Here is a 13635-nt window from a genome sequence, read left to right as displayed (position 1 = left end):
TCCTCCTTCTTTTAAACAAATAATTAGGATTCTAATCAAGGACTACCACAGCTAATAATTGTGGATGGCAGCAATGAAGATTAAATTATCATAGTTGTGGATGAATGTGCTTTCTTTTCATTGGTTGTAGAACCAATAGTAGATAAATGAATCTAGAGACAATTGTTTTTTCATAATTGTGATGATGGGTGGGTTGCTTTAGTAAAAATTTGGGTCGTTTTATCGATGCACACACTCTACACCTCTCTGGCCCCCGTCACAAAAGGAGAGGTGAAGCATGCATCTTGTTACATCACCACGGTATCATATATTCATCCATCCACCCATCCATTGACGCTTAGGGTTCCCGCCTTTTTGGGGTCGCTAGTTGTCGCGGGGTTCAAACCCAGTTCCCGTCCGATTCCCGCCAAGACGACGACGACGATGACGAGGCGTAGCCCGGGGGGGGGGTGCTAATGCTGGCTGGCCATGGGGGGGGGGGGGGGGATTGGCTGGTTGTCTGCGCAACCACTCTCTCCTGGTCTGTCTCTGGGTGTGTGTCCGCGCGTGCCTGCGTGCTTGCGCCTCTCTCCTCTCCCTACTACTAGTACTTGTACTACCACTCTCCTAGCTCCTGTCCTCATCTCCTCTTCGTCTGCCCCATGACCTCCCCACCCCCTTCCCACATCTGCGTTCTTGCTTCGCTGCTGCTGTTGCTTACTTGGCTACTGGCTTTGCACTGTCTCTCTCTCTGCTCCTTCCTTCCCTCCTTCCTTCTCCCCTGCTCAGAATCATCGTTTTTTTCCGCCTCAACAGCCGCGTTGTCATCGTGAGGCAAGTCTGAGCTTGTGAAACAGGGTAGCATGTTCTGTTGATGGCTTTGTCCGCGAGGGGAAGGCTCGACAACCAGGTTTCTTTCGCATAGTTGCTGGCACCCAGTATATATGCAGAATCGTTGGCGTTTGTCAGAGATTGCACTGTAACAGCCACTTTGGAGGCGGGTACTTTAATGAAATAAAAGTTAACTTGAGGTGAATGGGAATCGGCGAGTCGTTAGCTCGAACCGCTGTCTGATAGCACATGCAAAACCGTCGATCGCTAGATTTCGGTGGATGTTGTAGATGTACTTGAGTCTTAATTTTGGAGGAAGTAGTTGTTGGAGATTGCGCTTGCTCAGGAGTGAGCTCTTTCTCTCCGTTCCCATTCATTTGCAATGCGAAATGGAAGGGTAGGAACCACTTTTGAGAGCATTCCAGATGCCGTCCTTGTCAAGATATTTGCTTTACTGCCGTCCTCGCAGATTGCGAGCTCCTGCGCACTTGTGTGCAGAGCATGGCGAGACTCCACCTGTGATGCGACCCTGTGGAGCGAATTGTGTGAGGGCTCTGGATTGAGAGGAAATGACGCAATGCAGTGCCTTGGCGGATGGAAGGGTTTATTCGGTTCCGTCTACGGCGTCAATTTGATCGCTTCTCCATACTTCGAACGAATTCATTACCTCGACGCCGACCGACTCAAGCATCAATTCTTGCGGCCATGGGAGCCCAAGCACCGGCTCATTATCGACCGTATTTGTAGAACTGATGAATGCGACGAAGAGCCTCATTTCTATGGCTACTGAGCAACAGAGGGTGGCTCAGTTTTCCAGCGCGGTGGTGGCGACGGTGTATTGCGTGAGTGTCCCGCATCTGACTGCTCTCCTTGTCCTGTTGCCGTGGATAAACTCCTTATGGCGACCTCTTGGCACTGGGGTAAGGTGCAGCAGTATGTTGGTCTCCAAACATTTTCCAACAAGTTCCTGAATTGCAGTCCTCCCATGATGTTTTCAATCTGGTACGCGGACAGGAAAGGCGATCCTAGCGTGTTCAAATGTCAAGTAGTAATCCGAGATGAGCTGAAAAACGTCATCTTCAGCTGGTATGTTTTCGTTTGCGGGTTCTGTCAGTTTATTAGACCGTTCTGTGACGGTTTATTTTTAGGTTGGTCTGGCGCCCTTTCATCCATGCAAGCCTTACCGACAATGATTATGAATGAGTTCGGACGTGCATGTTAAAATCTGCGTGCCCCCCCTCAAATTCTCCATCCTGACTCAGCACAGTTGCCTTATTGCAGGGAATCGGGTGAACTTGAAACCACGGAGAATAAATGGAAACTAGTAAAGCACATCGTTCAGAAGTATCCACCAGTAAGTCAGTTCGCATTCTGTTTCTGGATTTTAGGCGGCAGGACTTGTGCGGTGAATAGAGATGTTACTGAGGAATTTATTCAAATTGGTCCAGGGTGTTTGATCATCAGGGAAAGGTGTCCTGTGGAAAGCTGCTAATCCTTGTTCGCCACAGGGATTGCGATCAATCGTGGTCAAAGCCGCTGGAATGAGCATTAACCACAGCAGTGGCTTCCACAGACCCAAATTCACATCTGTAAAGCTACAATTCGTGCCGCTTAACGAGGTTTGTCAAAGGATACCACAATACCACAGATACTGTACTCTCTGTTCTCTCAATTTGTACGCTGCGAAGTTGGGTTTTGATAATAAGTTCTGACAGCGAGCTCCGTTGGTAAATGTGCAGGTACCGTTGTGTATTGATGAACCTGCGTGCAAGAAATTTTCACATTTTTGAAGTTCAATCGTCAAAGTGAATTTCCATTTGCCGAGTACTCAGAACTCGTGAAAGTGAAGAGCTGCCAGAAGTGAAACCCTTATCCCTTCTTCCAAGTGACTTTTAATATGAAGAAAGTGGAGTTCACCCATAAATGATGCAGCAAGTTTGTATTATTATTCCTGATCGACTATCAAATTGACACCACGAACTATTTTTTTTCCTCACTGAATATTTTACGATATCTCTTGTACGCTCTATAAAGATTTGTGCATTCGCGGGCGGCTGAATTCATTTCAAAAAAAACCGTTGATTTTATTCTCTCAACCAAATTGCTGGCACAAGATGCTTCATGTGTCCAATACACTCTTCTTCTCTGCCAATTTCTTTCCAGCCTGGTGGCTTGACCGAGCAGCATCCTGTGTGTCATACACGTTGACCTTTTTGAAGCCTGTGTCACGTTGACCTTCCAGAAATGCTGTCACTTTCCACTCTGCATTTATAAGTGGCAACTTGAATCATCTCAGAACGAGGCCATTGCCAGAGCTCCTCATTGCGTCTTGCGAGGCGCTTTGACCCGCCGACACTCCACTACGAGAGAAATTCCGGAGCTAATGTAATATTCACGCACTCTGGCAGCAAGAGAGTGCACACCTTGTGTCTTAACTGATACTTCCTTGGTCTACATACCTCATGGTATGTGTTTCAAAGCAGCATTCCAATTATTAATGGATGTGGCATACAGTATCCACAACTTCCCCTCACCACAAGGAAACTTAAAATAACATAGTTGATTCTTTCAGAGTGTCAATTTATATATTATCGTTGTTCCAAGAAATTAATTAATATGAATTTAACCTGCCCAACATTGTATATCTGTTGTAAAGTGTAGGTGTATACCATCAATTCTTGTCTCAATCATTTCATTATCACTTTTCAAATATTTTTTGTAATAGAACCCTAATATCTATTTTGTTTGCCCAAGGACACTTTCATTTTATACAGCTATAGTTCAATAACACAGTAAAGCAGTTCTACTCTTTCTTTTTAACTCATACATATTAATAAAATAATTTGGTATTGAAATATACACAAAAAAAAGATATATTCTAAAAAATTAGTACATATCCCCCCTACTTAGAAAGGAAGTGGCATTGGATAATGGTGTTTTAAATTAACATAATTAAAAAAAGAAGAAAGATTTGGAAAGAATGTAGCTTGTTTTTGAATAAATACAAAGTTTAAAGACACTTCATTTTTATAATGTTGGTGAAAAGTTAGTCATAATCTAACATAATAGATCCTTGAATAAATAAGCACTTCTAAAAGTTAGGGATTATTAAAGAGAATAGATCAGCTTAAGATAAAAGTTAGGGAATCACATTTAGAAGTGCCAACTTATTCAAGGAACATATCTTTTTCATAATTTGTTCAAGTGAAAATAATTAAATTATCTACTAATAAACTAGCAATAAAAAAAATCAAATAATGAATATTTGTGCTATTTAGAGAAATATTGAAAATATTAAAAAAAATTGGAACAACAATAAATGATTATTTTAAAAATTCTTTAAATATACTTAAAATATTAAAATATTGTGATATATTTTTAAATATATATATATATATATATATATATATATAGAATTTATAAAATCATACAAACCTACAAATGTAAACCTCTTAAATCAACAAGTTGTTTGTGTTTGAATAAGAGTGCCTTGGATTTAAATTAGCAACAAATAAGGCTAATACCACAATATTTTCTATTCTGATATTATCTTTTTCAAAATAATAATCATGAAGTACTCTTTGTACTTTGAAATATTTAATAAATGAAATTTTATTACATAATTATTTGATCCAAAACATAATAAGCCTTTATACAAGTTTGTTAATAATGATTTATTGGATAAGTATATAGAAAAACAGAAATAGAAGATACTTTAAGCAAGTTTCTCTTTTCTTTTCTTTCTTATTTACTTTTAATTTTTTTTGTTAAATGGTTTTTACCGTTTATAATGAGGTATAAAGTTCAATAAAATAAGATAAAATAATTGGATCAAGAACTTGATAATTATCAGAAAGAGGAGTATAAACAAAATGCATTTTTTTTTCCTACTAATTTAATTATTGCTATTATGGTTTTTTTTAGCAACATATATTTCCTCAGGATGTAATGACTAGTAATCATTTTTATTGTGTGCATTTTTCTTAAATGTACAAGTAGAATTTAGAATAGTGTTAGGATTTTATGTAATAATCTATTTTATTAATTTAGAAGTCAATAAATAAAATAGTTTTTAAAAGTAAAATGAAAATAGAATTGAAATAGGATTATTGATTTCTAAATCGTCAAGATTTTTCTTAAAGTACTTGGACATAAATCACCTCAATATTATTAACTCCAAATATGTATAATTTGTAAAACAAGTTAAACAAATACATTTTTTCATGTAGAATTTTAAAAATAGAAGTGTAAAGCATACTCAATCAACAAACTAATATTAAAAGTAAGAAATGAAAGGAATTTTAAGACAAATATTAAAATTAATAATAAATACTTGGTGAGATAGAAGAAAAAAAAAATCTTAAAAAATCATAAAAAAAGTCACTTTACATTGTTATCTACAGAAACAAACTAGAAAAGTGCAAGAGTTTCTTACTAGCAACTATTGACATTATTGGAAATAGTCTTGTGGGGGTTGAGGAGACGTTTGTAAATAGCAACTACATCTTATTTAATTGTGACTGTATTATTTTTGAGTTCAATATATATTTGTACCATGCTTGAGGTGCACAAATAGATTTTGTAGGTTGGGTGTTTTGTGAATAGAAAGAGGAGGGAGAGAGGGAGTATGAAGGTTCTAGGTTAGGGATAGAGACAGAATTAATCATGAGATGGCAAGGGAGGGTGTGCCTTTAACAACTCCCTATATATATATATATATATATAAAATAAATAATCATAAAAACAAATTTAAAAGTTAAAAAAAGTTTGTAATTATTTTTTGTAATTTGTAAAAACTATGCTGAATTATTATCTATTTATATTAAATTTATAGTAATTTATCTTCTATTGTGAAAATAAAATATTATATATATATATATATATATATATATTTTGTAAAAAAGATTCAGTAACATAATATCCACACCATTAGAAGAGCAAACAAAATTTTGATGTAGTGATTGAAACTTGTACTACTAATAAAAAGATTTAGAAAATACAACCTGTACATTTATTAGTATAAAAGGCCAAGATCATTTTCTTTGTAATTTTTTAATAAGAAGTTATATGCAAATGATAGTAAATAGAAAAAAAAAAAAATAAATAAAAAATAGCAAGGTGGTATGATCCTTCAATTTTCAATAATATTTATTTATATAATACGAAAAATATTACCATTAATTTTCTCAAAACGTAATTTATTTTTCAAAATGATAATGATTTTAAAAATAGCTATAGATTTTTTAATATTTTTAGATAGAAAAATGAGAAGAAGACTAAGTAAACCGTGTTGCCAATTCGGTGTCTGTCCAGGAAATTTGGAAATGCGAGGTGTAATTTACAGTTGATTTTTGCATAATAGTTAGCGATGGCACTGCTGGCAGCAGAAATCAACTAGAATTTTGCAAGTTTGACTGGGTCACATTTCCATCCTTAATCCTCAATATTTAACGTTTGAGAATTTCAACCGTTCATCCAGAAACAGAACCTGAGAGAGATGCCTCACACAACACACTGATCCCAACACAAAAATTGCAAAAACAGTGGCGGAATTCCACACATCAGAAGAGGTGCAAAGGCTTTTGAGGACATTACGACACCAGGGCAGTATAACCCTCGTATCATGTTCTTATAAACAACTGACGCAGTTAGATCAACATGTATCGTGCAGCATCTGAACACCAGAGTATCAATCAAAGAAGCATCTGACATGGAAACCGAGACATTCCACCAGGAAACAAGTACAGATGCCGATAGAATACTACGTATACTTCAGTAGAGGCATGGAAGATCTCTAAGCACTATTCTCGCAGCAGCCAACAAACAGAGGACTGCTGGCATATAATTCTACTATCTGCTTCCGTTACCACCTAGTGAAGCCAGCGTACTGCTACAATCCCGAATGAGAAGAGAAAATAATTTCTTTTATGAAAAAACATAAGGGTCTCTTCTTCGCACTCCAACACATGATACAACTGTACAAGCACACTGCTGGCCTGTCGCCGCTGCTTGCTTGCTCAGTGGCAAAAGGACCCATCTCCAAAGCAGTGTGCATCAGGAATCCATGCAACAATATAACAGTATAGGGTACGCTTGAATGATAGTTGAGAGTCTGCACAACTGCTACCTTGAGGAAAAGACAGCCTTCAACCTGCAAATGGAACTTCCAGCGTGCAGTTGCATAACTCGGGCTTCTCTGCAAAGCCCCTCCAAACCTCCACCTAATCGGAACTGAAGGGAATTCTTTCATCTCCGGATTCTATTGCAATTCTCCACCTTCGGTACCTGACTCCAAGTTTATCGTATGCCACAGGGACGTTCCACACGTTCGCACCTCTTTCCATCCGATCCTGCTGACCTTCCACGAGTCTCAAGTCTTCACCCAACACCTGAAGCGAACTTAAATATCTCGGTCACTATGCCACACATTTGCCTCATTTTCTTTCCACAAAGAAAGACTCCAAAAGGTCAAGACTACACTACTCAAACTTGACGGCTTTCCTAAAGTCAATGTTTAAAGTTCTCATTCATATGAATATTGGAAAGCACACCTTGTTCGCAAGGTGTTGCCATAAGTACTTGATGAACGGAACATGCTTGAGGTACGGGGCGAAATCTAAGGCCATCCGATACAACAAACGCGTTTTGCCCTTTGATGAAGGCATGCAAACGTGGAGCTGGTGGAGGTGTGTAGGACAAGCTTCCACATCAGAACCATTTAGCTTGCCAGGCTTCTCTAACCCAATGGTGGAGAGCACCATGCATGGAGGTTTAAACTCCATAGCTATGGGGTACGGGTCCCAAGTACCTTGCAGAGCTGCAATTGGAGTCCTAAATTTCACAAAGCTGAAAGCACATACACCCGAGTAAAGCGTATAATTAATCTCTGTGAAATGAACAAGGGGAACAGAAAACCAACGGATGTCAAGTACCTCAGAAGTACAGATACGTATGCGATCACACTTACTTAGGGACATCCCAACCCTTGGCAAAAGTGGTGGTATGAGTGAAAGGCGCATGAGCCAAATCCAATAAGTTTTCTACTAGCAATCCGTGCTCCACTGGCAACTCCATCGTAATCTGTACAGCATCTCTTGGTTAGTTAGATTTCGTTTTCGTGATTTCATTCTTCAAATGAAATTCGATTATTTTAAGGAGGTTATTGATTGAGCACTTCCAGCAAGAAGCTAAGATCATAAAGAAGGCATACTTGCACACATTGAACGCACCTGTGCATGAATAGTATAATGCGATGGAGGATTCAAACAAGGAAGATTTGTAGACGGGGTTTCATTTCCAGGCCATATCCATACCATGCCGTCCTGCTCAATGCAAGGAAGAGAATCGAGCTTTGCATTCACAAACCTCGTAGATGGCATCTTCTCGCATTTACCAGATGTGTTGTATTCCCATCCTGTTTCCTCAACCTTTTACAAATCAGCTATTACCTGTTTTAAGACAATACTGCATATCTAGTCGATTGATTCTACTTATCTCAGCAAAACATATATGGTTTCACTGATGGATACAGGTCCATTTCTCTTACAACTCTTAAAACTTGCAACATCTTTAACACAAGCTTAATCCTGACATGCCAATCCCAAAGTGCAGTTAACAACATCGACGATAGATATAGACTTCTAGTTTAGAGAGACTAGATACAAAAGTATCACTGAAACTAACTCACCATGGTAGGGACACTGTATCCGTCCCTCCTCAACTTTCCCAAGCGATAGTGGACATGCCCTGTGTGCGCAAGAATCTCGCACGCATCCTGGACGGCCATCTTTCCCTCGAAAAATAACCCATGCTTCTTCAAAGCTATTAAACGGCACCTGATACAGCTCATTACAGGATCAACCTTTCGTTAAGCCAGGGTAAAGCGACAAATAAGTTCATGGCCAGGCTGTTGAAAGACCAGACAAAGATTCACAACGCATGTACAATACTGGACAAAAAGTCACGAGTGGTCTTCACCATGGTTTTATCGTCAATGTCGGCAGAGAAGGCCACCGGATACCAATAATTCTTCAACTGCGCAGGATAAGGACCTATGGGACCAGAGACTTCAAGGGATTTTGCTCTCGACGTGTTAGTTCTGGGACGTGCACTTAAATCAGCCTCCGCCTCTCCCGTAAGGGCCAGTTGCAGGGCCGAGGTAGCTTTAGGAACAGTACTTCCTCGCTCTCTGCCTTGGTTCTGCAGCAACTTAGTATTGAACAGTGATTCCATCTCACCAAGCTTCCGAAGAGTATGTTCCACTCTGGCCTCCGACAAATGGACCTGCCTCACAGATATATTATCTTTGTCATTCTGAAAAGCAATGACTGCACTGTTGAGGAAGGCGTAGCATTTGATTGAAGGATCGTGGAACCCCGAATGGACGAAGGACGATTGGTTACTGTGACTACTAATCAACAGACTAGGGTATGCTTGAAGGACCTTTGCATTCCAGGGTATCCTTGATAAACAACTTCGACTTCACAATGGTGCGGGTTCCATGGATAGAATGTAATGCTAGGTCCTCGTTGTCACATCTTGGGTACTTCGTATCAAGTGTAACGATAATGCTTTAGGATTGAGGTGTAAAATGTGTATCAATGATACTAATACACAGTAGCAGATCTGGAATCCTGACTCGCACCTGGGCATGAGCTTTGGAAAGTTCCTCCTGCAGTCCAGCGAGCTCGGAGCGAAGAGTTTCGACAGATTTGACATCTCTCACAAGAGGGTTCAGCACTTCAACAACCTGTTGCAAGCCATTTTTTTAACTCAATGTACCCTAACACATTCCCATTCGCAAAAGTGATCACCTAGGCAGGACGCAAGAAGGTCCCAATTGAGTCCATCGCTAAAGACTACATAAATTGAAGAACCCACCCAAGTGCAACAGGAATCTGACCTTGTCGTGGGCGTGGACAATTGTGAGTACGTCTTGCCGGGCCTTCCAATCCAGATACAGCACATCCTGGCGCAACAGCTCCCACGCAGTATTCACGTCAATGGTGCCCTTCTTCAGCGACGAACTAGCCCCACGCGGATCCTCCACGTCAAAAATCCTCACAATCCCCGCCTGCTGATCCTTCCTGCTGGAGCTCTCACTCATCCCCAAGCACTGCACCACTCTTTTCCCTCGCCCCTGGTCCTTTCCATGGCCGTAGCGCCTCCACACGCTAACAACTTCTCTGTCCCGGGTACCAGAACCTATCCACACAGCCTTACCGGCCATACCATAATTCAAGTGAAACACAGTTGCAATGGAAGAAGAGCAACCCCCGCTGCAGCACTCCAAATGGGTCGTCGAGCACAATCCCACTCCCGGATTCTCCACGACGCGCATGGACGGCGGGGCAGCGGCAAGTCCCAGCCCCGGCGCCATGGAACCACCCAGACAGACAGACGACCTCCTCCTGGTGCTGGTGCTGGTCGACCTGATGGTGGTGATGGAGGGAGGAGCAGCCCCTGGTGGTGGTGGTGGTGGCGTATCGACGTCCCAACTCGATGCGAGAATCGCACCTGGGCAATGAATGAATGACAGGCAGGGCAGAGCAAGGACCCCCAGACACGGAGGCGGGGAAGGGGGGGGGGGGGATGACGAGGAGACGCAGGCACCAGAGCACACCACCACTGCACCATCAGCAGGCAGCGCAAGGCCCAGGATCCTAACCTCACACCTCCGACCCGACTTGGATGCCCGAGGGGTGGGGGCACTTCAGAGAGATGCTGCTGCGGCAGGCGCCCCGAGTTCCCCTATCGTATCCGGAGGGCCTGTGGGGGAGCGCCACGCTGGCAGGGAGGGGGCCAGGAGCGAGCCACAATACATCTGGGCCACGCCCTCCCCCCCTCCCCCGCCCCCGTCCCCTGCGTTGGCTCCTGTTTCCCTTCTTCTGGGCTCCATGTTTTCATCCATGGTCACCTCCCTCCTCCTCCTCAATCCCCTCGTCTCCTGCTGCTGCTGCTGCTTCTTCTCCTCCTCCTTTTTTCATTACGGCGGCATCCTGCTGCCCATTGGTTTCTGATCCACCAGATGCAGTGGGCGTTCCCCATCCATCCATCCATCACCGAATGACCTTGATCACGTTGCCCCTTGGGAGATTTTCGTGGAGCTGCCACTCAAAGCCAAGCGAAACAAAGAGGGGCAACAAATGCGACAGCATTAGCAGGAGGAGGAGGACGTCGAGGATGGATGTGAAAATGGATGAATGAATATTTGGTTCGAGTTGTCTTTTGTATGAGAGTTATAAGTACAACAATATAACGTGTAAGTTACTTGAGCAAGTCAATAGATCCACAGTAGCAAGGCATAAATGGAAACAATGGATTCTGTTGTAGTTGCTTCAAAAATATTATCTGGGCCTAAGAACTACAAAGCCTAAAAAAATATTATTCAAAATATTTTTGAGAGAGAATATCTTTGGAGAGGTCGTGGATCCAACACTTAAGTCTGTGGAATCATTATAGCCAAAAACAACCCCAGTTGACAATGGAGATTCTTCCTGCATTCGAGACCTCAGACAATCAAGAAACAATAGAGGAAAGGAGAGTGGCAATGAAGGTGAAGCATTTGGAAATGAAAGGCCAAAGAGCCCCAAATTTGTTACTGCAATTATAATAATATTTCCAATCCTATAAAAAAAGAAAGCAACTTTATAGAAGGAAAATAAGATCAATAAATTTTTTTAAGTTATCTCTAACAAATATGTGGAACCTAACATATTACATATCTCCAATCTTGCTAGAGCATGGAAAATTATAACAAATGTGTCCTCAATATATACCATTGCTGATATTAAGGTCATACTAAATAAAACTTAAAAATGTTTGATGATATGTCGATCTCCTCATTTTTGCAATATGTTTATGACTTGCTCAATGACTTGCAAGACATAGATGAACAACCTTCAAACATAGTGGTAATTGATTAGATCTTCAAAAATCTGCTTATAAAGTTTAAAAAATTTATGAGGATGTTGAGTTGAAAGAGTCACTTCCACCTTAGTTGGTTTATGTAATAGATTGCATAGGAAAGAGATTAAAATAAAGTTGCAATCATACTCCTACAAATAAGCATTGGTTTTCAGAATTAGAAATGCTTTAAGAAACCAACTATGGCCAATTTTTGGATCTAGAAGCTCTAGCTTTGTATCAATATCCTCATCTCAATGACTAGGCTTCTTATAAAAAAATCATTACTTTAGATAGACAAGATTAGAGTTTCAAGAAGAGCAAGTTTGTCATTGCTATGGAAAACTTGGCTACATAGCAATGTACTATTGAGCCATAGAATCATTCTTTTTTGGACATTATCTCTATATATATATACATATACATATAACTACTATTTGGATAATTTATCTAATGAGCAATATTCTACTTCAAATGATATTTAAATTACTTTGCAAATATAATTGGTAGCATCTTTCTATGATAACAATTGAATAATAGATAATAGAGCATTAAAGCATTTTTCAAAATATCAGCAAGTATTCTCATCACTAGAAAGGTAAGTTAATCATATTTCAATAGCCAAGGCATATGAAAAGACATGTATTGTATAAAGTCATGGAGATGTTATTCTACGTGGTTCCACTAAAGGAATAAATAGTCTCCAAAATATTCTATATGTTTTAGGATTAAATCAAAACCTCTTATTTGTAGAACAATATATTAGAAACAAAAATCATATCTTAATTTTTGGGAGAATTAAATGAGTTGAACTAACTAAAATAAATCTATTGCAATTAATCATTGTTGAATATTGAGATCCTTTGTCAAAATTTTACAATTTAATCACAAAAAATAGGTCTAAAAGTCTAAAATATGATATTACTTTTAGTATGGAAAAAGATTCTCAAATCAAAATCTAAAAAGTAGAGCTAAGTTCAATAATAATAGATTATCTTTTCTATTTATGGTATTATTACCTTAGCCATATTGACTTCTTAATACTAGCTATATTAGGCTCAAATAACTTGTCATTGGAATACCAAACTTTGAGGTAAAACAAACAATATGTTGTCATTGCCTTTAAAGTAAACATACAAGAGAGCTAATATCAAAAGATAGAATATCAAGCTCAAATGAGTTGATAGGATTAATCCACTCCAATTTTTGTGGTCCATTGTCAATGACTTTTCTTTCAAGCATTAAATACTTCCAAATATTTTTTGATGATTATATACAAAAGATTTAGATTTATTTTCTTAAAAAAAATAAACAAACACTTAGCAAGTTTGTTAAATTTATAACCATGATAGAAAAACATAGTAGACATCAAATGAATTCTATAAGAATAGATAATAGCGGAGAATTTATTTTAGGAATTTTTAAAAGATTTTTTAAATCTCATAGAATGATGAAGAAATTTATGCATTTATTATAAAGAAGAGTATCCAACTTTTTATGGCCGAAGGCAACAAAGACTGCACTTTATTTACTCAATAGAACTTCAATAAGAATAAATAATCAAAACTAATTTTTAGAAGAAGCTTTTGCTAGAGCCAAGCCAAAAATGAATCATCTTAGGATTTTTGGTTATCAATCTTACATTCATATTAGATTGCATGCAGGAAATAAATTCTAATCTAGACTAATTTGTAGAAGCATGGTAGGATATAATAATTATATCAAGGGTTTTCTCATTTATTCATCCACATCAAAAAAAAGATCACAATTTTTAGAGACATAGTGTTTAGTAATATAAAGTTTTATAACTTAAATACAAGTAAATCTGCTTTAGATTATGCGTCATATAACACACTATACAACAATCTTTTATTATTAATCAATAGTCAGTTGTCAAAATGAGCTTTAGAGCCACAATTC

General features: G+C 39.1%; 2 protein-coding genes across 3 annotated transcripts; one reads left to right on the top strand and one right to left on the bottom strand.

Annotated features, from left to right (window-relative positions):
- The first annotated feature begins 1708 nt into the window (after nucleotides 1-1708).
- On the top strand, nucleotides 1709-3452 carry LOC112295807 (uncharacterized). Of its 2 annotated transcripts, none has more exons than XR_002973736.3 (4): nucleotides 1709-1896; nucleotides 2092-2164; nucleotides 2275-2429; nucleotides 2550-2911. XR_002973736.3 is itself a non-coding variant. In XM_024547774.3 (4 exons), the coding sequence occupies exons 1-4, from the start codon at nucleotides 1709-1711 to the stop codon at nucleotides 2598-2600; spliced, it is 423 nt and encodes a 140-aa protein (XP_024403542.1). In that variant the 3' UTR covers nucleotides 2601-3452. The 2 variants fall into 2 exon arrangements, 1 of the variants encoding a protein (XP_024403542.1); XM_024547774.3 differs by having other exon boundaries at nucleotides 2319-2429; nucleotides 2550-3452.
- Nucleotides 3453-6516: 3064 nt separating this feature from the next.
- On the bottom strand, nucleotides 6517-10243 carry LOC112296166 (chlorophyllide a oxygenase, chloroplastic). Its single transcript, XM_024548457.3, has 8 exons — nucleotides 9713-10243; nucleotides 9455-9559; nucleotides 8788-9093; nucleotides 8498-8645; nucleotides 8040-8224; nucleotides 7778-7890; nucleotides 7362-7656; nucleotides 6517-7199 (listed from the first exon to the last, which is right to left on the bottom strand). Exons 1-8 carry the CDS (start codon nucleotides 10187-10189, stop codon nucleotides 7032-7034), a joined length of 1797 nt encoding a protein of 598 aa, XP_024404225.1. The 5' UTR covers nucleotides 10190-10243; the 3' UTR covers nucleotides 6517-7031.
- Between the last annotated feature and the right edge of the window lie 3392 nt (nucleotides 10244-13635).

The sequence above is a fragment of the Physcomitrium patens genome, chromosome 19, assembly GCF_059467195.1.
Source record: "Physcomitrium patens ecotype Gransden chromosome 19, ASM5946719v1, whole genome shotgun sequence".
NCBI classification, from domain to species: domain Eukaryota; kingdom Viridiplantae; phylum Streptophyta; class Bryopsida; order Funariales; family Funariaceae; genus Physcomitrium; species Physcomitrium patens.
Note: the sequence above shows the minus strand (reverse complement) of the source record. Positions and strands in the feature narration are given on the sequence as shown.